The following is a 27,716-nucleotide window of genomic DNA, read 5'->3' on the forward strand; positions in this document are numbered from 1 at the left end:
TTGATATCTGTTGCTAAGGTAATAATTAAGGCGTAATTTTTATCATTTGAGCTGTTTATAGTAGGTACCACTGAGTAAGTGAGTACAGAGATCTATGATTGTTTTATCTACTGCAATTCTTTGTACAAGGTTAAATTATATTCATTAATATTTTTGTACAGAAAGAAATACTGTCTTATAGTAAGAAGTCTACATATACAATAGGATACATAAATAAAACACATTATTTTGAACAGTTAATATAAATATATTTTGAATTATTCAGAGGCTTTACAATATTTGGAAGAATTACTCGAGAGCGTTATCTAACTATCATATCAATCGAATTATAGACACAGCGCATATCTATACATATACAATTTTGTATAAAAATAATATTATACAAGCTGTTATTTAAATGAAAGCAAATGCAGTACATGGCATACGTGACTACCAACAATACAACAAGATGACAACATAACATCAATACAAATAAACGCGTCTAACATACACTACAAATACAAATTATATAATTATAATAAATGGAAAATTTGGACTAACGGATCTACTAGATTTACTAAATAAATTCAATTCAAGTTTTTATAAGAACCCAGTCAATTGTTTTAAGATTTTCGTGCATTTGATATAGTCATAGCAGATATATTGACTCGTCTCCATTATGAAAAATATCGACAAATATTTATCGTTATATTTCTTGACAAAATAATAGTATCTTATCTGTTTCAAGTTTAAAAAATATCATTTGATTCGATCTCGTCCTATCGCTGCCTCAACAGGTATATTATATTGTTGACCTATTATTTAAATTATATATTTTATAACTAGACATAATATAGTTAGTCCATTCAACCATAAACGCATTACAATACATGAATACATAAAACTACACAGTGGAAACTATTTATTTTTCAATTAGCATCAGATGTGGAAAAATGGATCTAGTATAAAAAATGTTACACCAAAGAAAATGGCGTGTGTATTTTAGTTTTTGTATACTTTAATACTAAATTACCGGTATTTACATGCTGATTCTTCTAAATATTTGCATCTGAACAATACATACATTAAAATCTTACTGCTAGGGATGTTCTGTGCAATTGTTCGAGCTTTTTTAAATTTAGAAACGGTAGAGAAAACTCGTAAGTAAAATAACTTTTTTAAATGAATAAAACTCTATGGCCACTAGTTTATAAACAGCGTGCCGCGTTCGGTGACAAGCAACAACAATTGCACACTTAACACAAACTTACATGTACTGCTTTCTTATTATAACATTTATATTTTAGGAGTGGATTTAGACAGTAATTAACTTAGTGCCATTTTTATTTACTAAAGAAACGATCTGTAGAGACTACGACAATCGTGAAGTTAGGCGTATAAGGTAAAAAAAGCGTCCCATATCTAGAGGCCGTGAAAAATGTCTAGATAGTCAATTAGAGCCTAAACCCGTTTATCACATTTTAGCGAAAAATGCCTCCCGTGACAGTAATGCGGCCGAATTGAGATGGTGAGCGAGCTAGAGGTCGTAGAAAGAGTTATGTCCATCTCAACTCGGTCGGGTAATGCTAAAAGTAGTTGTGCGGTATTTTACATTAGCCCTAGAAGACTAAACAATTGCGATACAATCTTGTTGCTTATTGAAAACTGCGCTAGCGGCCCTAGTTCTGCAATTTTAACCACAACACTCAAAATTCCAATCTAGCAAAGATTTTTTCTTTACTCAGTGCAAATTGATACTTAACACATAAGAATAAGGTTGAAAATCGCAGAACTATCGCCGCTAGTATTACAAAGACGTCACGATAGCATAGCTACACTTTACCAACGATATGTATCTAAGTATTGACCATTCACGCGTTTATACTCTTAAGCTTTTAGCCGATTTAGAGAAATAATACGCAAGAAATGTCTTAATATAGTTACTGCAATTTAGCACTTATGGTCGTAACATTAAGATTAAAATTGCATCGTCCACGGTTTGCTAAAATGTAGTAGCTATATTTTCATGAAATGGCATATTATTGACTAAATGACCGTTCATTTAGTTTCCGACTCCAATGAAAGTCGACTTCAGCATGAGTTACTTGACGTTAAAGTTACCAATTATTAAATGCAGGATTGTGTGCTCGGGTTCAAAGTTTTGTACAGTACAGTGGGTTCTTATTTAAGACATTATTAACCTACAAATCACATCGAAGTCAATTTATACTGGAATCTGCGTAGCGTATTAAAACGAAATACAGTTTACATCATACATGGGTACATATAACCTTTTTTATTAATTAAATATACAATGAATACGAAACTTTTATGATTAACCATTTCCTTACGAACGAATGCTGTACTTATTACGCCACTATCCTAGCCGACGTTGTAACTCGTATACAAATTGAACTTTAACGCAATAGAAATAAGGACGAAAATGTATACGAGCAAGAGTCGACCAACACTGATATACAACAATGTGGAAACAAATAAAAAGCAATAATAAATCGAAAAATATAATCTCTGGCAAACACAAATTTCAACAATTCCATTTTTAAAACAACCGCTCAGTAGCGACGGTGAAGTATGTTTAAACAATTTGTACCCGAAATTATCATAGATGTAGGAATGTAATTACACTTTCGTAATAGCGATGTTCTAGATTTTAGTAAAGCACCCAAATATGAGTTAGAACTCGGATTACCTAACAGTCACTGACAGGCGGTGGTATAATGTGAAATAGTGTACAAATAATAACCAATAAAGAACATAGTGGCACATGATTCACAAAAAGAACATTTGAAAAAAGATTCCAGTGACGTCCATAGACAATATTCAAAGCTAGGCATAGGTAAACCTCTTTGCAGCATACAAACTGCCAGTGACAAGAATACCCGGTCGATATAAAAAAGCGTTATACATTAAACGGACCTCACTCACACCAACCCACGTTACATATTAATTAATTAATAATGCGTACTTTAACAGTAAAAATTAACATCTATGTATGCATTTATTGCAGTCCATTCAGTTATAGAGCGTGTGTTTATGCACATTTATACTGATGTTGGTGCGCTCTATTGTAAGCTATGCTGTATACACTGGCATCGACGTCTGTACTACGCTATCTGTGGAGAAAATAAAAACTGGATAAATAAATATTTTATTTAATTAAGGGTCAATTTTTTAAACATCAGAAACTTCTATCTGAGAAATAAATACAACGGTTTGACATATTTTCCATACAAAAGCTGCCAAAACGTCAAACATATTCTTCAGATAAAAGTTATGCGGCGATTGTATAATCGGCCCTAAAAGTAAGATAAATAATTATAGCGTTCTAGATTTTTCTTGAAATGTATTTTATCACCAATTGCACAATAAGAACTTTTCGAAAATACAAAAATGATTCAATTAAAGCTTCACAAATGGCTTCTGCAAATTCAAACAGTATCCTCGTTCACAATCATTTGACTCATGAAACTAATTTACTTTGATTCACATTCGCTTTAGAGGCTAGCATATTTGAATGCCATTCTAAAGTCAAATTAATAACACCGATATCGGCACACGAAAAATGACCACCAAAAAGTTTCCATACCTTATCTGACAGTGGTACACAAATCCTTAAAGCAGCGTACACTTCCGCCGCGGCTTGATCGGCTGCACGGGACAGAGGACGGCTCGGATCGCCTCGTCGAACACCGTCTTCAGGCCCTTCTGCGTCAGCGCCGAGCACTCCAGGTACTTCACCGCGCTGATCTCTTTCGACATGCCGAGACCCTGGACACGCAAAAAAAACATTACTATTAACGCTCAATCCTTCTCCGTGTGAGAGGAGGCCTGTGCCCAGCAGTGGGACAGTAAAAAGGCAGTAACAGACAAATTAGTTTCTCTCATTCTCGTGGGAACTTTCTGAATAAATGGGCTGTGTAAGATTGAAAGAATTTTCTAAATCGGTCCATTGGTTTTCTCCTGAGATTAAGCGCGTTAAAACAATAACCAAAACTCTTCAGCTTAATAATATTGGTACAGGTGGTCTTATATGGATTGGCCCAATAGATCTTACTACAAGAAATTAATATAAATAATATAGACATGTGCCACCGTTTTGTAAACCTAAAAACAAACGCCGAGTAGATATCATACAATCGGCATTCCATTATTGGCGCGGCTGAAGTAGCCATTTTAGAATTTTACCCAAATTAGTCCAAACTGGTACGGTCATAAACTATTTCGCAAAAACCAACTATCATACACAAGAAGTGGTTATAACAACTCCCGACTATACTCAATACTCAATTCTTTATTAGCATTCCATATGTTATAACAGGTGGTACATTTAGATTAGTGACAATATGGACCCTATAGGGCACAGCTTAAAGAAGGTGGAGAGTTTTAATACTAGCTTATATTAAAGGTGGTGGTAAAGCTTGTGGTTTATACTTCCTTAAGCAAGAATAAACCACAGGTATAAATAAACTTTAAGAGTACATACTCAGTACTATCAATCAAGAAATAAATTGGTACATTCCAGTGCACAATGCAGGAACTCTCGACAATAGTAGTTGTAATACAGACGCGTAAATTTGCAATATCCTGGCTGCGGGCAGCTTGCTTCCCACCTCGAATATAACTAGCGAACGGTGCACATTTACTGAGCTCAGTGTAAAGTATAATACTTCACAGTGAAACTATGGAGGTACTTCATCATGAACTGCCCAGATCCCAACTATATTGGGGTCGGCTTAAAATATAAATAAATGGCCGCAAAATACCACCTTTTTACATAATATGATGACAGCCTGTCTGACTTTATCAGACCAGTTACCCTGGTAAACCCTATGTTAATGTTTGAATTTTATAAGATTTATGACTTTGAAGACTGGTTGTCAGATTGTCTGGCTTCTAGAAAAGAGGAGGAGGTTACTATTCTCATTGAAATAATATTAAAGTTTACTCTTTATGTCACAGTTGAGTTAGACTATGTTACATTTAACTTCCATGAGAACAAAGTCGAGAACAGTTTCACAGTGAAAATTGCTCTTGGTTCTCCCTCGTATGTGCCGGCTCTAGCGGTTACGAGAATACGTCAACTGTCAGACGCACGTTCTGTGAGGTTTAGTTTACGTAGTGAGGTATCAATCAAAGGTAAATTGTATGATATTCTGCTAAAGTTCGAATTATTTTCATAGCTATCCAATACGAAATTCTGAGCCATAGGTGCTTCCTGAATACCTGTTCTACCTCTAAAATATCTTTTGCTGGAGAGCTAGTAGACACTTTTGAGTATTTGAGGCATTCAAGCTTCTGAAAACTTGTCCACTGCCTCTCCAATAATACCCGAACACAGAACTACGGACTCGGCTGGCCACCATAAGGGTTGTTTAGTTATATTTTCGAAGAAGACTGTAGAAACCAGTGGTCATCAATTCCTGGTTTCCTCAACAATTTAGTACTAAAATATATATATTTTTTTTAACGACGACAAAAATCATCAAATGACCCTTTCGCTGTGGGTTAGCAGCGGTGAGGGAGTGTCAGACTTTTACTGACTAAAAACCCTCGTGTTCCGTCGTAGGCCTTTTATGTGCCGGGGCCGTGGTAACTCTTTCGAACAATCCGCAGCCCCGGCAGGCCTTAGCCCTGCTGGGCCCCGCTGACTAAAATATATCTGTAGTCTCATAAAACCTACCTGTGTGTAGGTGATAGGCGCGAGTTTCTTGTCCTTCAGCTTCTCAATGGTGTCCTTGTCTTCGCGGAGATCGAGCTTGGTGCCGACCAGGATGATGGGTGTTGACGGGCAGTGATGCCTCACTTCGGGGAACCACTGGAATGTTTGGAAAAAAGAGTTATATGAGTCTGTTTTTAACACAGTGTTATTTTAAACGACTTTAAATAAAGAAGATGTTCTGGATTCTGGACTAGAAACTTATGGTGATACATGATGCTCTGGTTAGAAGCTATTCATGGATATTTAAATGAACCAAGTATGCTATAGTCAGTATCTCTTTTTCACATAGCCGGCTTGTGAAGGTATTTGGTACTAATTGAAGCGAGTCCAAAAGAGTTTGTCATAAATGCTCCTACGTTTTGAACCCCAAGTCAATTTCGCAATCAGGAAATCCAACTGAGAGAATTTATCGCGCAGATACGAGTAATTTCTTAGAAACACATATTGAATTGGCGACATCAATCAAGTCGAGTATAAAGAAGGAGTGTTCTTTGTAAACTCACAGTAACATAATCATATTTTCTCTGTTATCAAGTCGAGATTTTACGACTTCCTACATAGTGAAGCTTTGACATATAGATAACGAGTATAAAATTACGAGGCTTGTATTATTCCATAGAGAAGATTCAAAACAAAAAATCTGTATTCAGTGGAAACTCTTGCCCATAAAAACCATGCACACAGGCTTACACATAATATGCACTTCTCCAAACCAAAGAATAAGATGTTATAACAAAATATCACTCCAGCAGCTACATACCTTAGCCCGAACGTTTTCGAACGACGCTGGGTTGACAAGCGAGAAGCATATAAGGAACACATCGGTCTGTGGGTAGGACAGTGGTCGCAGCCTATCGTAATCTTCCTGACCAGCCGTATCCCATAGACCCAGGTTGATTGGCTTGCCATCTACCATCACGTTCGCCGAATAGTTGTCAAATCTATGAAAAAGGTCACAAATAAATAGGTTTTAATTTTAATATTGAAGGTAAACTTGCTTTGATGTTAGATTTATTAAACTGTCTCAATTTGGGTCACGGTTTTCATAAGGATGCTTCATCAGAAAAACTAATTAAAATCTGTTTGAATGTTCTTGACATAAAATAAGACTTTGCATTGATTGGCAATGGCATTGATGCAAAAAAAAAAAAACACAACAAGAGATGAACTATTCTTAATTCAAATTACAACAGTTTCAATGCCAATTGTATCACAGATAATTAATGCAAGATATATTTTCTGTTGCAGCAGAAACTTGAAAAGCTTTTAGTAATGCAAATATCACAACAACCGAGTGAAATTGGACCGTTGTCTGACGGATTAATTCATAAAGCTCTGGATTGAGCTCGAAATGGGTCAAACAACTATAAAGTATACTCATCTCGTTACATTTTGTTTGATTAAGGGCTGATTTTTCAATCACCAGATAACTTTTATCTGACGAATAAGTTTGAAGTTTTGACAGCTTTTGTATAGAAGATATGTCAAACCGCCATATTTATTCCTCAGATAGAGGTTAACTGATGATTGAACAATCAGCCCTAAGGTAAACATAGTTAACGAGCGAATAATTATGTTTGTTTTGAAGTCCAATAATTTGTAGGTACTTACACTGTGGGTATGTACTCTCCTGGGAAGGCATTTGTGGTGTAACTGATGAGCAGGCATGTTTTACCGACGGCACTGTAGACAAAGAAAAGAAAAACATTAAACATAGCTCCCACTGACAGAAAGAAAGTCAGATATAAAGTTTCGAGTTCCAATTCCGTTGATACAGCTGTCATAATAAATCTCGCTAATAGGACAGATTATAAAGAGGAACAAAGGCCAACAAAAAGTTTATGCGGAAACTGCAACCTCATTTTGAATTTTAATTTATTTTTACATAAGGAGCATAGAATTTAAATTAATACGCTCGGTTTAAATTCATGGGCCGTTCGTGATTTTCTTTGTAATTTAAAAATTATAAGGCAGTGTAGCATTACACTGACCCAAAGAAAAAACAACACTTGAGCACGTTCTTGCGTGCTAAGGATGAAGGATGTGATAAGTGGACACCATGCGCTTGCCACAGCAAAAAACACAAAAAATCTAGTTTTATGATGCATATTTTATAAAATCGAGGTGGAACATAGAACATTGTTAGTTTAAAATGTTTGTTTGAGCGCGTCGAAGCTATTAAAGGATTTAGTGTAAACTGTAAATGTACATACAGCGCAACATTTATTAGGCAAACAGTAATAAAAGTACAATATAACAGCATTAAAATTACAATCCAGTTAGTCAGTATCATAATTCAGATTATAAATACCGCAGAACAATAATAGTATCTGGTGTAACACCGGTATAAATAGCTCACACTATTTTCGCCACCTACAGTATACCCCGCGTGCATACATACATATACAAGCTGGTGATTTGCATCCGTGCCATATTCAAGGAGGTAATTATGCTAATGATTCTCGACCCAAATCAATAAAAAAATTGGTACGTAATATTTTTTCTTTAATTTTTTTTCGGAATTCCGTAAATGTCATCTAGCCTTATTTAAACATGGCGCGTATGTTACTGGTGTTAAAACCGTGCTGTACCCTCACACAAACGCAAACACAAAGCATACACAACGATCACTCATAAATTTCATTCATAAAATTGGATTACTTCGGAAATACCACGACATTACAATGACAAAAAAGCAGTGCATATTAGTTATTTCCCATCTACTGTAATTCCAATCGATTATTTACGTATTGTATGTCCTCCTCCTAAACTATGGCACAAATGCAAATCAACACCTTGTATAAATATAAACCCTCTGTTTTAAACAACACTGCGTTGTCCTCTATTCTCGGCCACGTCTAGAGGTCACAAGTGCACAACATAAATTGGTCGTGTAATAACGATGGCTAATATTCCGCCCTCGTATCGTCGAGCACGACATCCTGTCAGATACTCCTGGCTAGGGAATGTCGATGTCGATAAACTCGTTTTTGTTTTTAATATGCAGATCATTGGTTAATGTTGTGATTTTTTTGCATCGTAGGCTATCTAACCGAGTAGTTTCAATTTCTTTATTTGCTCCAATTACATAGCTGCAAATGATAACGATCTCGACTTATGTAAACGTCATAACTAGCCTAGTTAAGAGTCGTGTTATCGTCATTAATTATAATCGAAACTCTATTGAATTTACCCATGGCCACAAAAAATAACAAAGAAGAATGCACCAGTGTAAACCCTAACAAATATAAAGAAGGAACAATCATCGACTGACCGCCCATAACCCTCGACCCGAGCGTACGCATCTCTACAGCGATCGCTCTTCATTCCACAAATGAATCACGTTGCATAACAACCTGCATGAAGGAAATACTCAACATGGGAACATCTGACTTGAGACTGTTATAGTTCGGCCATTCAGAGAATGCGTTCCTGACACGTCGCGATTGAACTGACGACGTAACTTTGCAATGGCGTTGCAGTTACGATAAAAATATTTTTGCTGGTTGTTTACCGTTTTAACAATTGAGGAGCATTAAAACAACATTATTATATCAATAATCAATGAATGTTATAATTTTGTGCCAAACTGAGTGTCAAATAACTTGGTAAACAATATTTTTCTAAATCTATACTGCGCTATTACAAGGTTATGTCAGCGGTTTATATTTTGTAGTGCTGTGCTAAAAATAACAGGCAAGTATCGTAATCTGTTATAATATAAAATAATACGTTTTGATTTTCTTTTTAAGAATTGGAAAATAATGGACTATAAGACTTAATTATAACGTTTATGAAATATAAAAATAAAACTATGACCAAACCGCATTTTTATACTTAGATTAAAAATGGTAACCCCAAATGGCGTTATGGGCCGCCATTTTGTGACGCTAAAACAGTCGTCCGTTGTCGTTTCGTGCGCATAGACCACGTTTTTCAAGTGTTTTCGATCTGTTTTTATTTGATTACCCGGCTTTTGTTAGACCGAGATATCAGGATTGATTCTGTTATTGATAATAATATAATTATACATGTAGGCGAAGATGATGATGAAGACACCACCTCCTCAAGCAAATCGGAGTCTGATTAATATTCTGTTCGCACATTCAATTCAATGTACTTGTAACAAAGAATAAATAAAACAATTTTATTATATGAATATTACCTTTTTTTGGTTTCCACTTAAATAACTAAAATATAAAACAAATGATTCCGCCAATTTAAAACGAAAATAATCTTAAAATAATGCGGCGGTTCATTTTGAAGGAACGGTAACGAACTCAGTGTTATGTTGTGCCCATCACTAGTCGTGACTAACTGATAGGTGTCAGGAACGCATTCTCTGAACGGCCGAAGTATAGTCACCGACGAATAGAAAAAGAAAAATAAATCACTATTGCCATATCCGTATGATTCATTAAATGTCATGACAGAAATAAAGAACATTTTGCTGTATTTACATTATTCTAGAAGATTCCTATCAGCATTTGATAGACGTTATCTGAATCAATGGCTGAGTTAAGATTTATGGCGAAAGGTGACGCATTTTCAGGGCCAGACGATGCGGTGTTTCAACAACTTTAAAACAAAATCTTTAATATTAGCATTAGCTTCGCTTGATTAACATATACCACTACGTACTACGGCTGCTCGCTGACGATTGAAAGCAATTTACAATCAAACTTGATTGCTTACGATTAAAGTTCTGTTTTGACTTATAACAAGACTCATCAACGCCAACTCACGTTTACGCACAGGAAACAATTGTAGATGGTATAATTAAAACAACAAAACTTTAGTCCCAAAACATCACAAAGAACATGACACGATATCAAACAAATGAACGCGATGCGTCAATACTCGCATAACGATTCGATAATATCGCTTCGGGACTGACTCATCATCCATGACTCAACGAAGGTTAAGAAAGCAAACATTATACGGTAAATAGAAGTGTTTGCTGTGTCAAGATTTATTTCGTACAATTTTTTCCCCCAAATAATGACCGCGGGACGTCGTCGCCTCGGCTGAAATATCGGTGTTTGTTTTCTCGCCTCTCTCGACTCAACGAGTAGTTTGTCAAAACTGGGGCGAAGTGACAATCGAATTAATCTTTCCGGTCTCGGGCTCATGTATTTGTAAAATAGACGTAACATTATGTGGTTGTATCAGTGATAGTTCTTTTGTTACCTTCCACAATGGGTCCTTGGGTATGGATGTGGATGTTTTTTGATTCCTACGGATCTCTAGATTCATCGGTTTGGAATTCACCCTCTGGGAATTCATCTTTCTATTTTGCCCGGTTTTGTTGATATCTCTGTGCTCTATTGCAGCAGAAGTAGACAATTCTACAGCTTCAGTTTAAATAGTTTAGACTGTTTTATTCTAAAGACATCGAGAGAGAGCATATTGAGTAAGAATGTCGAATTAAATATGGTAGTAGCTATGACCGAGTAGATTAGTCTCTCCCACACTACTGACTTGCTTCTGTTTCTCTCAAAGCAGCCACTGGTCGACAGATAACGTCATGAATCGTTTAAAACACGTGTTCCATTATACGTAGCTGGTGACACGTTAACCATGTGTGGAACTCGCTTAATTATCGCTTTAACTCACCCGGGAGTCATTGTTTCCGTTGTGAAATAATAGCGCTTTACGTATGTTTGAATTGCTGAATTCAAAATTAGATAACTCGAGGTAAGGTCATTGCGAATTCTCCGTTGCCAATATCATAGAAACTAGTTACGTGCAACAGACCGAAAAAACGGCGTTCATTCCAACAAATAATACTACGGTAGGCACGAAAGCGAGGAAGCACGAAGCCTTCAGAATCTGACACAATTTCCTGTATTACAGAAAATTTGCAAGGATAATCCCGCACGAAAATATGAGTTTCATATCGAAACGAAGTCGAGTTACTTGAGGTGAAGTGTAGGGCTGTCGCGAAATCAAAACACCGCGGGAGACTTACTCGAACTTTATAAATAAACTGGGTATCTAACGACTTATGACTGTATAAATACGTGAAGTCATTCATCGTAATGGCCGACCGAGAAATATTGTATTTTATCTGTCTAGACGGGAATATTATAACGTTGTCATGTTTTCACTCACAGTGAAGGGACTGTAAATGAGTTTGAAGTATTGGATAGCTTCAAGATTTTATGGCGACAGTTAGTTTACACACACATGAAACGTATTCAGATTTATTATTATTGAGAAAGATTAAATCGTGTTTCACTGGAATGACGCGTATAGAAACATTCTTCCACTTAATTCTGAATCGGAAGTGTAGCAAATAGTATTTTTTGTAACGATGACGTTAAGATAGCCTTCGTTTCGTTTCTCAATGTTTTCCTAGTAAAACGGTTAGTTGAGACAAGTGTTTTGTAGCTTCCAAGCACAGTTGTGATAGCATCAACGCAGTTGTTTTAGATCTCACGTCTTGTGGTTTTGAGATTCTTCAAAACTGTTTAAGTTTTTGCTACGTAGAAGTCTTAGCATTTCGCGTTGCTTCATTCAAAATTGCGGTTTTACCTCAACGCTTAGAAGCGTCGACTAAAATGTTTTCACTACATAATAATATTCAGCATAAAACCATATCTGGTACTGTTTTAAGTTTTCAAGTATTTGAAAGCATGATAAGATGATGGAAAACCATACTGCATTTTTCCCAAGCTAAAAGATATTCCATCCATTTGGTAAAAGAAAGGACTCTCTCTGGTAATACTTTTCCAGGGTGCGAGTAAAATACCTGTGCCGATAATACTAGAGGTTGATTGCAACGAACATTTCATGGTATTAGTACAGGAATGCGTGAGGGGAATCCAATATGGAGACTATATGACGACAATGTATGTCCCCTCCCCGTACATGCATTATCATCACGTCTGCAAATATCCTTGTTTGACTGAAAGTCTAGGTATTTTAAATTCCTGGTGATGATATAAAAATATGAATTGAAACAGAAATACATAACGGGAAATTTTCTTTTGTATAAATCTTTTTATGAATGTTAGTACGGGTTATTACCAACCACACATCTAAGTAAGGTAGTGATTGACCTACGTTTTGTCGTATGAACTCATTAACTATGCCACGATACAAATAACAGATATACTTCCTTATAAAACAAAGTAGTATAGTATGACGCATAGGCAGTTGCATGTTTCGTTGGCACAGCTGACTCAGACGATCTTTGCTCTTTTATTTACAAGAAACTATTCATTAGAAAGAGAATCTATTTTTCACTATCGTTGATTTAGTTTGGCGTTTATTTTGACGATGAAACTCTTTCTATTTATTAACGTCATTAAATCTAGAACTTGCTGTTTGTCGGTTTTCTGTGAATCAGTGGTTTAGTTTAAATAATTTACGCTTGGTTTTAAAGGAAAAGTTCGCTGTCGATGGTAGTAAATTATTACAGTTTCCTTTGAAATGACACATACTATAGCTACCGAGACTTATCGAACATAATAGAGTCAATAATTCTTGTATGACCCCATTCATTTTCTTTGTAAGTCAATGAACTGACGCTGCATATATATTCAAGCATTTTATTATTAAATTGTATTTTTACAAGTGACTTGTATGCGTTTGAGACCACATGCACTGTGCAAGGCTGGAGGTCAACGACCCGGGCGCGTTTTGTTTATTCGGATAAAGCTACTAACATTATGATAACGCTACGAACATAGTTTAGAATGTAGGTTAAATTGCCGGAAAATCAACATGTGTCTAACATAAAATGAGTAATTGGTTTACGATTTGTAAATTGATATTAGGCATACCGGAATGTGGTTGAAATAGTGATTTATTTTATTCCTTTTATATTGCGTGAACGTCAATCATCGGTGTTATGGATGTACATATAATATTCTAATACATATATTTTTTAATTCCCCACTAATATCATAATTATAGTCTTTATTATAATTATTACTCTTTGGTTCTACCTCGTTATCTTTACGACTTGAAAACTAGAGCAAACAAAGCAAATCTACGTAAAAGTTGTTAAACTTATTTCATTATCTAATGGCCGTTATCGTTATTCGATGCACAAACTAACTGTACTTAGTTGATAACGTTACGTTGCAGTGCGGTAATTATTACTTGTGATAAGAGTTAACTGTGCCTTTATGTCTGATTAGAACATAGCTGTACAGTTTCTTATGTTGTTGGTGAAGAAAGATATGTTTTCTAAAAGGCTAGTGTTGACAAGTCTCACCAGATATATTATGTAAAAGTGCGTTTTGAATGCTAGCTGCCGATCGCACTTGCACTGCATGATTGGTCGATATTTGAGAGCGACTCCACATGCTGCTGCCGTTTCGATACAAACCAGTAGTGCACACTGCTCCAGCGGAAGATTTCATGCAGTCCGCAGTTGCAGTCGGCAGTTAGTTTTGAAATCGTACCTTAACCCAATATTTTTAAACTTCGAATCAGATTTTCCTGTTGGGAATATGCTTCTTCAGCGTTTTCGAGATTTTGGGGTTAGGCGAATTCATTTGCAATGGAACATTATTATGTCATTTCTTTTATAGTGTGATTGAAGTCACGTACTTATAACCGTATAAAGGTAACAGGAATCATACATACGTCATAGTGAATAAGGCGATTAGTATTTTCAATTACATTACAATATATCATACATTTCCATTCATGTATAAAGGGGCCTTCCCGCTTACATGCATCATATAAATAAATTGTTTACATCATTAACCAATGACATAATTAACAATTTTGTACATATAACATTATTTGGGGCATTCCCATTTCAGAAGAACATTCTGACAATAAACTGGGATACTACGGCATATAACGATACCTTTCTTCGCAGCAAAGAAAGGCGTTGCAATGATTAAAAGCACGAGAAGAATTTCAGTTTCGTCTTCGAAATAGAAGAGGTACGATACCTTTACATATCGCAGTCTGCTGCCAAAGATTATTATTTCTTTTGAAATGTATCAGAGCATTACCATGTTTGTATTTAAGAACATATGAATATTGCAAGACTACAACAGTTCGACACGGCATATAAAATAAGTTATTGTTTTCTTACAAAATCTATGTTAACGACTTTACAGGCAAGCTTTTAGTCATATATTTTGCAGTCTGTATTCTGTATACTTATTGCGACATAGTCGTAACACCTGGTAAATTATAAGCATGGGAAGTGTATGAACAAAGTGTACAGTAATGTTTTGTTTATTTAATGTGTGCACGTGCAATTAATCAATCATAATTAAAGCAATTAACATGTTGCATTTGATCTGCTTATAAGGACTAGACGTGTATGAATCTAATACTAATATGTTGCTATTATGTACTTGCCATAAGTACAATGTTGATATGATAATGTAATGTTTTCTAACCAATTTTAATAAAAGATGATTTGAATAAAGCCTTGGCCCTGGGATGGGAAACGGATGAATAACTTAGATTTAACATTGACTTTTAAATGGAAGTAAAGCTATATGTTTGCATCACCCACAGCTTCTAACGTAATACTACATTCATTTGTTAAGACTGCAAGCAAAATTATAAACAAAAATGTCGAGGCCGATTATAAGCAGACCTGTTTCTCAGAGATAGTCCCAGAATATGAGAAAACTTGGCAAACACTATGATTGCATCCGAGAATTCATCTATAAACCTTGTCTAGCCAAAGAATGCTTCGGTTGCGGACATAATCTATAAGTACCCACTAAATCTATTTAGCACTTTAAGTACCTTCGTACAGCTAGCGTGAATAATGCGTGACTCACTTGTGGTTCTCATTAACTTGTGCGTCGACCAACGAAATTAAATAAACGGGACACCTATATGAGTCAAGAACGTTAAAATACCATTAAGTGCAATAACGTGCACTTTACCGTTACGTACAAGTGAGAAACGATGCGTAATCATGCGTACGCGTCTATTCGTTTAATTTGAATTGTGATGCATTCGACTACGTCATATCTAACGGACTTATTTCGAATTCTGTACAGCATCTCAACTGGATGTCTGTTCAAGGAAAGCGCTTTGTATTCGTAGCACGGATCCTGTTCCGTTGTTATTAAAATAATTTAGTTTATTAAAAACTACAATATTCCTCAAAACTAGTTCCTCTCCTGTGATCAAGATGACCAAGCTGCTAAAGCTGCAACTCTTGCAAAGTCTGTTTACATTCCAGACCTACAAGAACATACTTTTAGAATGTCATTTGTTAAGACGTCTTCAACATAAGACTCCTAAGCACTTCTCCTCACTCATAAAACTTAAACACCCCTAGTTACAACATGTCATAATATTTCAAGCTAGTAGTTTCAGTATAGTTAGTACCAGCCAGTGCACCGCGCCCTTACTCCCCTCGCCTCGTATGATGTACGGGCACTATGCTAATTTCATTAGCCAGCCACTCACTACGACTGGTATCGCTTAATAGCCCGGCTATTGGTCCAAATTGATTTCCACTGAAGTGAAATTTGAGTGCAGGCTGTTAGTATGGTGATAAATTAGTTAGTGGAGATATCGTTTTAATTGGGCGGTGTAAAAGAGTGAATGCTGCAGTTCTTTAGATTAATGCATGCAATAGCATGCAGCATGAAATAGCGGGATAAATACAGTATGAACCTTTAAAAGATGATTATTTTCAGAACCACGACGGTAGCAATAAGATGCGACTTTCTAGGTATTTCGAGGGGTAATAAGGGGGAAGACCGAAGGTTCTATTCTAATGGACACGGCAGAAAGCCGTGGTCACCCAATAAATCAGCTGCGCAAGATACCAAAGCAAATCGCACAAGATTCTTAAACCAATATTTTCCGTCCATCAGCGAAAGCCAGCAAAATACAATTCCGACAATTCACAGCAAAATTTCATAGTGGAGAAAGATGATATAGTTAAAAGCTAGAAATGCTTTGGTCCCGCAAATATCTCCGGCATCACAAACGTCCGTCCACGTGTTTGTGCACCCCACCGAGTAAGGAAAGGATAGCGGAGATGCCGTAAGGAAGATAAGTCAGGCGCTTTCATGTAGGAAAAGGTAAGATAAGCATGATCAAAACTACCAGTTGTTAGAACTAACGATACCTTCGGTCCAAAGAAGGCGAATAAGGGCGCAGAATAAGATAGTAACGTTCCTCGTCACCCGAGCATTCTTGGGAGATTTTCCGTTGTGGCACCTCTGCTAGTCATTTTGTTCTCCATGGTGCACCCTGATACGTCAGGTATTCTCGAGATGAATCTCAAACATTAATGTTATTACTCAGTCCCTTGTACGGGGAAGCGGTTTCATTCGTGGAAGCAATTTAATCTGCAAACGTTTGTTTTGTTGTCATATTAATCTCAATGTTATATCGTCGTATCTGCATTGTTGACTTACGTACTTAAATATGCTAAACTAGTCTCTGGGCTCTGTTTCGCTGGTTTCCCGAGAGAACTACTTCCCGCACCGGGGTAAATATCCTATATGTTACTCTACTCTGATATATAAGCTATGCATATTACTGCTTAGTTTCATCAACCTCTAACGGTAGTATTTTCGTGAAAGAGGAACAAACATCCATCCAACTTTCGCTTTTATAATATGAGCAGAACAGAATATCTGCAATAGCGATTCATATCCAAGTGTTCAGAAGGTAGAAATAATCGGGCATTGTTTACCTTTACGAGATAATCATGATCACTAAAGGCAAGATAATTACTGCATTCAAGCTCAGCTCATCCTAATGATGCATTCACGATGCTAAATGCTTAATAACTTTTACGATTATACGTCGATGTTATCCCATATCACGACAGGAATATTTTTATGGCAGTCATCAAAATTAATCTTATGATATCTTTTTAGATGTTCGTTGTTTACTTTGACTGCCATCAAACTAAATTAGGAACGAGTATACAAACTCGCATTGGACTACTAAAACGTTACCATTTTATTATAAGTTCGAAAAACTTTCAGTTACTATGGACACAGTCCAACTTTGCATTGTAAAACCTTCAATTCTTAAATACGACTCTACAAAGGCTTCCAGAAAGTGGCAATAAAAATTATAAGTATTTCCCGGAAAATATACATTGGAATACCTGAAATGTACCAAGTAAATAGGAGTTTAGTAAGTACATAAACCAGTTCCTGGTTCGTAGTAAGGTTTCTATCCCACAGAGTTATAAACTATTAGAATGTGCACAGATACATATTCAATGAAACAAGTGCTATCTTCTCTCTCTACCTATAAGAAGAAGTTCTGGAGTTGTCAAACAATCTGAATACGAAATTATTGATAAAAGGCTACACAGCTCAACGACAAGATAAATTGAACAGAACCAAAATGTGGTATCTCTGTGACAGTTGTGTCAATATTGGTTTATCAAGATGAATCGTACCTGTTCCCCGAAACTTCTTCTATGATACAGGGAGAGTGAAATACGTAATTGATGCTATCGTTGCAAGTCTACGCTTTTCGCTGAATTTGTGTAATTTGATTCATGTATTTGCAACGTGTCGTCCTTTTGCCAGAAATAAACATACAATTCTAAAGAATAATGTCAAAAGTAGGCATTATTCCACAAATATAGAACAAAATATATAAATAACTAGCTTCTGCCAGCGGTTTCACCCGCATCCCGTGGGAACCTCTACACGAACCCGGATAAAAAGTAGCCTATAGCCTTCCTCGATAAATGGGCTATCTAACACCGAAAGAATTGTTCAAATCGGACCAGTAGTTCCTGAGATTAGCGCATTCAAACAAACAAACTCTTCAGCTTTATAATATTAGTATAGATAAATTAGAATTATTCCGTTAATAACAACAGAGCTATCCTTCTGTGCGTCAAAGAAATGTTTTTCTGGATTTAAGTTATAAATAGACCTTTAAATGAATCAGCAATAGGTACCGCCTAAGAGTATACAAAATATGTTATTATTGTAACTTATTACATATTACAATAAACATTCAACCACATACTCAATGGTTTTACCATTAACCCGGGAACTTTTACCAATAAAACGGAAAATGGCGCGTAACAGGCATTACAAAAACGTACTTTCGATTCCCAATGGAAAGCAAAAGAAGAGGTACGAAGAGTAAATATGCACAAAAAATAACGCAATAACCCATAACATTCCTCTTATATTTGCCATTTGTTTTTCAATAACATTACGTCGTATTTTGGCGTATCGCAGCGGAAGCGACGCTCTCAGTGTCCAAAGTTTACTGTTTTTATTTCGTGAATTTGGAATCACCGATTTGACCTACATTTTTTTGGGGTTGTCCTGAAGGTAAAGTTTTAAGGGTTAAAATTGTATTTTTTTTTCGATGAGGATATTTCGAAGGTGAGTATTTCGCACGCCTTGACAGCAAGAATGGATAATTACAGGTTATCTGCCATGATAAATAAAATATAGCCACCTGATTCGACCAGATAAAAGCTAGGTGGCCAATTAATTCAACCTACCACATTGATTAAGCAAAAAGCAAAATTGTGGCAAATTAAGTTTCCCATAAATACCCCAGTTTTGTTTGAAGGCATCACACAAACCGCATCCCATTTTCAGGCGCGTAAATAGGACAAAGCAAAGCGGGCACTAGGGACCACTAACTCCCTGAAAGGGAAACCCTGCTTTACATAGAGAAAGATCGAGAAACAAAGAAAATTATGCTTTATGTTAACGTGATAAGCTGTATACCAACAGCATAGATAAGTTTGTATGCTTTGCAAATTGTGTGTAGTAAAAGAGGACAAACATGATTTGTAGAATTGTGACGTCCTAGGACGTGTGTTGGTGAGTAAACTAAATACGTTTGATTGCAAAAATCATACTTCAATGACGGAAAACTGTATTATAATCCTTGAAGCGTGATTCAGTCATTACTATTAGTAACATTTAGTATACATATTTGAATTTCATGATATTCTGTAATGACGTTCACACTATGTTGGTAGTTGTGGTACAGGAAAAATTTACCTTATGCTTTAAGCCACTAAAAGTTTATACTTTTCGTCGATTTAATCATTTATTTGTAAGTGTCTACCCGCACAAGGTAACATAGCCATAGAAAAAAGCTTTTAGCCATAATTAACTAATTAAAAAAAAGGAAACTTCCAGACCACTGAAAAATAAATTTACTTTTAAAGCATCACAGAAGTGTTGTCTATGATTCAATTTCTAGAGGTCATCGATATCGACCAAAAAAACCTATATTTGGTGGCAAGGCATTTTTGTTACCAATAACATTAATAGATCAGGGTTTCACCTACAACTAAAATAGGATCGGATTGGCTACGATTCATAAGAACACAATAGCTGTTTTATATAATTCGAGATAAAAAGCTGGACATTGGTTACATAATGTCTCTAACTGAATTACACAAAGCCTCCAGTAATAATTTGGTAACAATAGGAAATTAATATAATTCAAAACACAACAGCATAGTATTTCACACATTCGTGACACAGAACAGAAACCCACGCGTGCTATATTGCAATAACAATATACATTTCGTTTTCAAACATTTCCTAAACAATTGCACTGAAATATGGCTGAAAATTTCGTATAGATTGACTATGAATAGATTGTAAAAACAACACTTACACACAATATGTATTATTACATAGGTAAATCTTATGAAAGATAAACACGGAGAGGAACATACAAATCATACGCTTGCAATATTACAACTGAAGATATGCCGTAAAATCCACCTTCGCATAACTTTAGAAACAAATGCATGTTTATGGGTAAGCTTTTACCATAGTGCAGGTTCGAACAGAGTGCAAAGCACGGATGCAGAAAGTGATATGCAAAAGGGGTAAACGAATATCCTGACCAGGGTTGCCGAACATAAAAAAGAGTCCAATTGGATCAATAAATGAGGTAACATCAAACACAATACGTATTCAAAATGATCATAAAAAAACTAAAAACGTAATTTATTCTAAAGTTGTTTAAAGCGTAAGTTCAAATTACTCCAACTAAACCAGCTTACACGACAGCTGGATTCCGCTAAGTCTGTAAACTCGCAGTTAAGCCACAACCGAGTTACACCCACTAAATCCCGGAACTAACAAGTACTAACAACTAAAGCTCAGTAAATCGCAGCCCTATTACTCTGGTACAGCACTCGGGGCCTAAAAGCAGTCACATCTATGTACTTTGTACTCTATTCTGAAAGCAATTCATTTTACTCCTGCAGCGTTACAGTTTTCAAAGCACCATTTACTAGGTCCTCCATTGTGGAAATGTTTAAAGCACATTAGGAGATGAATTAATGCGTAATGCATTTATGCTATAGTACTAACGTTAACATTCATATAGATCTAAGGAAATGCCAGGTTCATATTTTGAGGCAGTTTAAAACCCGCAGTTCATCGTACTTCATTAGTGAATGTTATCTCAAACTTGAAGTAGATTGGGATACAAAATATTCAAATTAATATTCAAAAAATAACTATCACATTTGATATGCATAGTGACCTTATAACGACTATGTTTTTGATTTCCAATCGAGAGTTCAACAGTTCATTTCAATCCTTTCTAATGTATATCAGATATGCAAATAGCTTCATAGATCTACACCGTTTGGGATAGAAAAATAATCTTCCACCTCAGGTTGGAGCAATTTCGTTGAATTTATCGGTAGTAAAATGCATAGAAACTAGGTCTCCACGGCAGGTTACACAAAAGGCTCATCTATTTTGAGTGTGGCCACCAAACAAAGGGAATCTGTTTGATGAACAAACAGACCGCGATGCACAGTAAACTCATTTACTATTTAGGGCCAGAGACGCTAATGTGCTGCAGTTTTGAAGCCAAGGGTTTGCTTCGACACACGTGTGTGAAATTTTTAAGCGTAACAGTAACAAACCGTTTTGCCAAACAATACTCCAAACTGCATAGTAAGACTGTTTTATAAATCAAAGCACGTTCTGAAACGCAGCAGCTCATTGATTTACAAAAGCACTTCTCGCTAAAAACGGTCTTGACAGGGTATTAGTTAGTTCCAAGCTATGAATTTTCATAAGCAGAACGTTTCATGTTGGAACGAATTTTGACGATACTGAGAAAATTTCAAGAAACCTAATTTGCGAGCCTGGTGCTAACTCAATTTTCTCTGCAAGAAATTGTCGATTCAGATTTTCGGGGACGTGATTTAGTTCCAAATTAAATAATATTTTGCGATACTGGGCCGATCGATCCTTTTGATGTAACCAACATGGGATCATCCATGTATAAATAACCCAAGCAATGTTACGATTATGATCCCAACACGCGGCAAACTCGATGACGCAACTAATACGTGTTTGTCAGCGGTAGGCAACAATAACTTTATTGTTTGGACTCACGGTGCTATTTCTTATTCGTAATTGTTGCCGGCATTGATAGCGTAATTAATTTGACCCCATTGTTTGGACATAAACCCTCTTATTATAAAAACTGCCGCAAGTAGTGGTTTAAACCAGACTGAAGACGTCTTGGTTTGTTACGGTACTTACGATAGTCTTTACATCCTTATTACAAAACGTAGACTAAGAGAAGACTGTTTGGTACTTCGATTTGTCTGTGGTTGAAATAAAATCCACAGATTATAAGCAACAAATATTTAAATCATTCGTTCAATCGTTCCGGATTCTATGCGCCGTTCCTTTTTACATTATTTTGTTAAGTCTATTTTGATGAAAAATAATTAACTATGATAATAAAAAAAATATCTCTGCAGTTGAAAAGATTACTTTTTATTATTTAAAGGCAATTTTATATTTCTAGTATCTTTTAACGATATACATGATCCAATTATTCTCTTTTAAACAACTATCGAGTTTGCGCCTATAACGGAACGTCAGCGCGCGTATCCGAGTTATGTTTTGTTTTTAGGTTAGAAATAACTTGGATTATTTTCATCCCGATTTAAATGATTAAATAAGACGTTGTGCATCTCATTAGAACCTCTTCAAAATTAAGTGCACAATAACTTACACACAGAATATCGTGTGCATTAAATTACCAAAAGAAAATGAAACAACATAAAAGTAGAAAATTATATTTTATTCCGATGTCTATTTATACAGTTAAACGCACTGATACATGTTGGACACTGTTCTTCATCACACAATCTTGTTCCCTTTCTCATCTTGGCATTTTTGTAAATTTTAGCAAGCTTCCAGTCTTTTACAAACATTGCATATTACTGGCAGAGATACGGCGTGTAAAACGCCAAAATAGTCTTGAATCTGTAAATAAACAGTAGACTGTATGATAATCTGATATATTTTCGGAGTTTCATCAAAATCCATGTGGTAGTTTATGCGTGGAACATAAACAAACATCCATAATAAAAACTTCCACTCTTATACAATTAATTAGGATGTTTTGGCAACCTACTTGCACTGTAAAGGCTACTTACTTTATGGCGAGCCCAGTTGAGCATCATATCATCATCCTGGATCATCATGGATTATCATCATGCATTCAATTGACTATTATTTCGAAAAACATAAATCGATATTTACATCGAAAATTGTCGTCAGGTAATTTGAAGAGATTTTCTCGATGACGCACTCTGTTGGGTCCCCGGACACTCTCAATAGTATTCTAACACATCCAAGTATTCCAAATCACACATATTTATATCCACTTTCGTTTTTTTCATCACAAAACAAATAACCTCAAAAGTAAATAATGTCGGAATTTGACGTTTGTCGACTAAGTACTGCAGTTAAACTAGGGGGCTCGATGGTTTATCTTTTGTACTACAGATAGTAATAGGACTTGCGATAAACTGCGTTTTGTAATAACGTTTTTTCAAGGTCGTACTTAAAGCTGGATTAAAGGTAGTACAAAAGCCGATACTTATTTGATACCGCGTTTTATAATAAGAGGGATAACGTACAATAATTGTGTTACTCGCATCCGTCACGTAACTGCGCACTACCGAAGAAGTTATACCATATATTGAGTATTTGTATTGAAGTTCATTCTTACGATATCCTATGTTTTCAATTTCTAAATATCCTCAGACTTCCAATCTATAGGAACCCAGTTACACGTAGTTACTAAAGTTATGAATAAATCGGTTGCGAATGAAACTCATCGATTCAACAAACCGATGCAACTTGCATTGGAAGCAAACAGGTCAGTCGACTGACTAGCCGGGATCAGAGGCACCAGGAATTAGGGCAAAGCAGTAATTACTTACACGCTCAGCGGCCTAGGGTCGAACCGGCAGACCTGAAAGGGCTTTGTGAGGGAAATAGTCTCTTGTTACGGCTTGTTGAGCATTTCGAACCATCTCGGCCACTCGGTAAAACGGAAGTGGGTTAACTTGAAAATCCTTTGTTTGTTTATCGCTCGCTTCTCTGTGGCCACGACTGTTTTATTTTGCATTCTTTTATTATCGACTTGACAGCATCCTATAGAATTTAGAAAGTAGTTTTCTACTTTGTGATTCACTATAGGATTCAAACGGCCATCAATAAAGCCATTATCGTCGAATGGCTAAGTAGTCCCAATCAAAACAAGTGCTTCGCAATCACTTTCACGGAAAGTAGAATTATATGCTTTGTGCAGTTTTCTTTTGTTTGTTTACAATATGCGACCGAGTACAGCACAGCAAGATCACTTAGTCAGAGAAGAGAAACAATATGGATATTTAATTTTAGCGCATTGTAGTACTACATCATTATATTGCGACTCGTCGGTCTAGCCTTGATCGAACCCACGCGTATTTATATACTTACTATAGGTTTCTAAAAAAGAAACTATATATGTTTTGTAACTCAAAATTATCATATTGTTAGTGTTCCGATTCCAATTTGTACATATTGTGTAACAATTGCAGGATTTTCTTAAGCTACAATTTTACGGTTTTGCAGTCATTTCATAAACATTTGAGTGTTCTCAATAACCAAAATTCAGATGGAATCATGGCATCCTCTGGCCAACTTTCAAGGTTTATATTATTTCCAATCTCATTGCCATGGCAACTTGGGCATTTAGGAACATTTATAGTATTTCATTTTGATTAATAGCAACCTAGGAGACAAAGACTGTTCAGATTATAGTTTGTAGTAAGAAGCGTAGGCGACTTCGCCCGTGGCTAACATGTCGATAAATCGAACATATCTACTGTAGTTCGTAAAGCGAACTGGCTGCACAGAGCTGACCAGGGGCCCGATTCTCCTAAGTTAATAATGTCAAAATCGAGTAGAAATTGAATCGCAATATGATCGCAATAGCAGTTTTAACCATATCGGGCATTCTGCTACTAATAAAAGACCAATCGTATTCGATTGACATTTGATTGGTGTGCGATTGGTCTGCTTTTTTTTTAACTTTGGTCTATACGGAAGTTTGCTGTACAATCATTTTGCAATCGTAAATCATTTGCAGACAAAATGATTCATTATTGAATGACAGAAAAGGATAAAAACGTTTATTTCAAAGAAAAAATAGCGGAATGCCACATACGCTTCAATCGTAATCGAGTCGGGATCGGATATCAGTCGAATCGAGTCGAACGTGAATCGTATGACGCTTAAGTAAAATTAGGAGAATCGGGGCCCAGATCTCTTGATCCCTGACCATTATTTATTTTCCCGTCTGCAAACAGTCGCGAATTGTATCTGCAGGGGGTCGGGAGAGTTCGGTCGACTGGATCCACTATTGTCTCCGAGTGAAATTCCGGTACACGCCGGATCGACCGGTTCCTGCAGGACGAGGGGAGAGCAAGGTTACGCGTTATTTAGCACGCACGTGCGACGCAATACTTACTCTGGGATCGAAACCGCGTCCCAATTTCATATTTTCGCTCGCAGCACTTGTCTCTTAAAACAAAGATTGGAAATTTTTGAATCTTCTCATACAGCTAACACCAATCGAGTAGTGAGAGCTTATGTCATCAAACATAATTTATGGGTAGCTGGCGCGGGTTTCCCACGACCGTCTTGACTGGCAGTAATGGCCTCCAAAGGTTAATGTTAAACTGCAGGCACATTACTAGACACGGCGCTGATCACTTGTCTGTTCTTGTTTTCGTTTCATGATAATACATGGACTCTCTATCAACAGTACAGAAAGCATTACCACAGATAGCACAATAACCGTAAAGAAATACTATCTATACAATAACTGTACATAGATTACATAACAACGGTTCTGTTCCCACAAATTCGAATTGTCTGACGCATCATAAAGTTTTACAGAGTTTAAAATTACCCTCATTTCAGATAAGGAACATGGTACTTCGTGTGTATTGACACGGAGTTTTGGATTACATTATACAGGTCAAAGTGGGAAGAGGTTTAAATTACATTCCCGCTTCTCTTAAATTCGATAACCCAGGAAGCGTGCGAGGGCTCGCAATATGGAGACTCAATTAGAGACTGAAGTGGCTGGGATAAAAAGAGGCATTTGAAAAATGAAACGATACACGAGACAGGAACCCATGTCCAACCGAGACAGAAAACAGAAGAGAAAAATTAAATTTCAAACGGAATTTACGACTTTTTATGAGTAACGGAGCTGGTAGACTGACAGCGATAAAACAAAAAATGTTTGGGAACATTAATTATCCAAACGCTTCGAACTTCCAGTGGTTCTGAACGTATGCAAACGTTAATTTAAAATCCCATGTGATGAATGTGAGCGGTAATCAAACTACATTTCATCGATTTATATCATGTGTTATAATTTTCCTATACTCATAAATAGAACACTGATAATATTACTACATTTAAATATTTTCTGTTTGGATACGCTAGCTACGAACAGAATCAGAACGGAAGGAAAATCAATGAGAAATCTAACATAATTATAAATTAAGAGCAAATGGTGGTTATTTTAGTATAATAAATAGGTAAGTATTTATCTCGATATCATGTATTTTTGGAATAATCGCGTCGACAACCTTAGTTTGTCCTACTCTCCAACATTAAGCATTTATATTGAAAATCTTTTAAAGTCTCCTAGATTACTGGTTCAGAATTATATTATTCAAAATAAGCCGACCATAACAGGAATAAAAACTCTTAAGTAAAACCTCAATCATTAAAAGGCAATTAAGGAGCAACGGGAAAGATCTCCAGGCTCAGCTCAAGAGAACTGGGGCTCTCCAAAAATCTTAATAACAAAATACTGTGAACCCAATTAGGCCCGCGATTAAAAATACGAACCAGACACGAGTGTTTCTCCTTAATTAGATTGAAGATTTAGCAATGCATACGCACTCAGGAACGTAGATATATGCTATATTTTGAGGCACTTGACGAATGAATCATATCCAATTCAAAAGAACCCGATACTTGCGTTCCTCTTCACCGTTCAAGCGTTTCAGTCTATTGCCAAGGTTCGCTTTACTTATAGAAACTGGTTGTGAACGTTTTAGCAAGGACAGACTTAATTAGAAGCTAGTACAGGCTGCGTTTATGCGAACGGAGATTCGCTTTAAAATCCAACATTTATATGAAACATCATATCTTGTTTTAACAACTATTTTTAGAACGCAAGGTCAACGTCTGATACTCTGATCCCGTCGTAATCTCGCCTTCACAGTTCACACTAATGCTTAGACGACACAAAACATAAAAGAGTGCAACCATGACGACTTTCATAATCCTAGAAGAGGGTTCCAATAGTTCATCAAACAAACATCTGTCTCGTTGCCGCTAGCATCAATCACTTAATAAAAGCAATCAGATTGTCCAAGTGGAGGCCGTGGCAAAAAGGGATTTGTACGGCTGGTACACTAATTTGATTACGTAAAAAGCGGTTTTGTATGCGGGCGACTATTGTCGTGGGGACATACGGTCTAACGTTTGCAACCGTGGCCGCGGGCTGTCTAATTCCATTGATTACACAATACAAACGAAAGTAGACTGCTGCGTCAGTTTCAACTGTCAGCCTAATGGCACTCATTGTTGTTAATTGGCAATATTACGAGAGATAATTTTTTAAAACCGCTATTACTATTTACTTTCTATGGAAGAAACTGAGATCTCTAATAATA

General features: G+C 36.2%; 1 protein-coding gene across 1 annotated transcript in view; it reads right to left on the bottom strand.

Annotated features, from left to right (window-relative positions):
* Positions 1-226: 226 nt before the first annotated feature.
* LOC124632986 (ras-related protein Rac1) overlaps positions 227-27,716 on the bottom strand; it is a 32,189-nt gene continuing 4,699 nt past the window's right edge. The window contains exons 2-6 of the mRNA XM_047168042.1: positions 7,331-7,402; positions 6,480-6,660; positions 5,681-5,815; positions 3,587-3,768; positions 227-3,113 (exon numbers count right to left, since the gene is read on the bottom strand). Of these exons, the coding sequence (XP_047023998.1) occupies positions 3,613-3,768; positions 5,681-5,815; positions 6,480-6,660; positions 7,331-7,402 (544 nt within the window). The 3' untranslated portion in view covers positions 227-3,113; positions 3,587-3,612. The remainder of the gene's footprint in view (positions 3,114-3,586; positions 3,769-5,680; positions 5,816-6,479; positions 6,661-7,330; positions 7,403-27,716) is intronic.

The sequence above is a fragment of the Helicoverpa zea genome, chromosome 9 (genome assembly GCF_022581195.2).
Source record: "Helicoverpa zea isolate HzStark_Cry1AcR chromosome 9, ilHelZeax1.1, whole genome shotgun sequence".
NCBI lineage: Eukaryota > Metazoa > Arthropoda > Insecta > Lepidoptera > Noctuidae > Helicoverpa > Helicoverpa zea.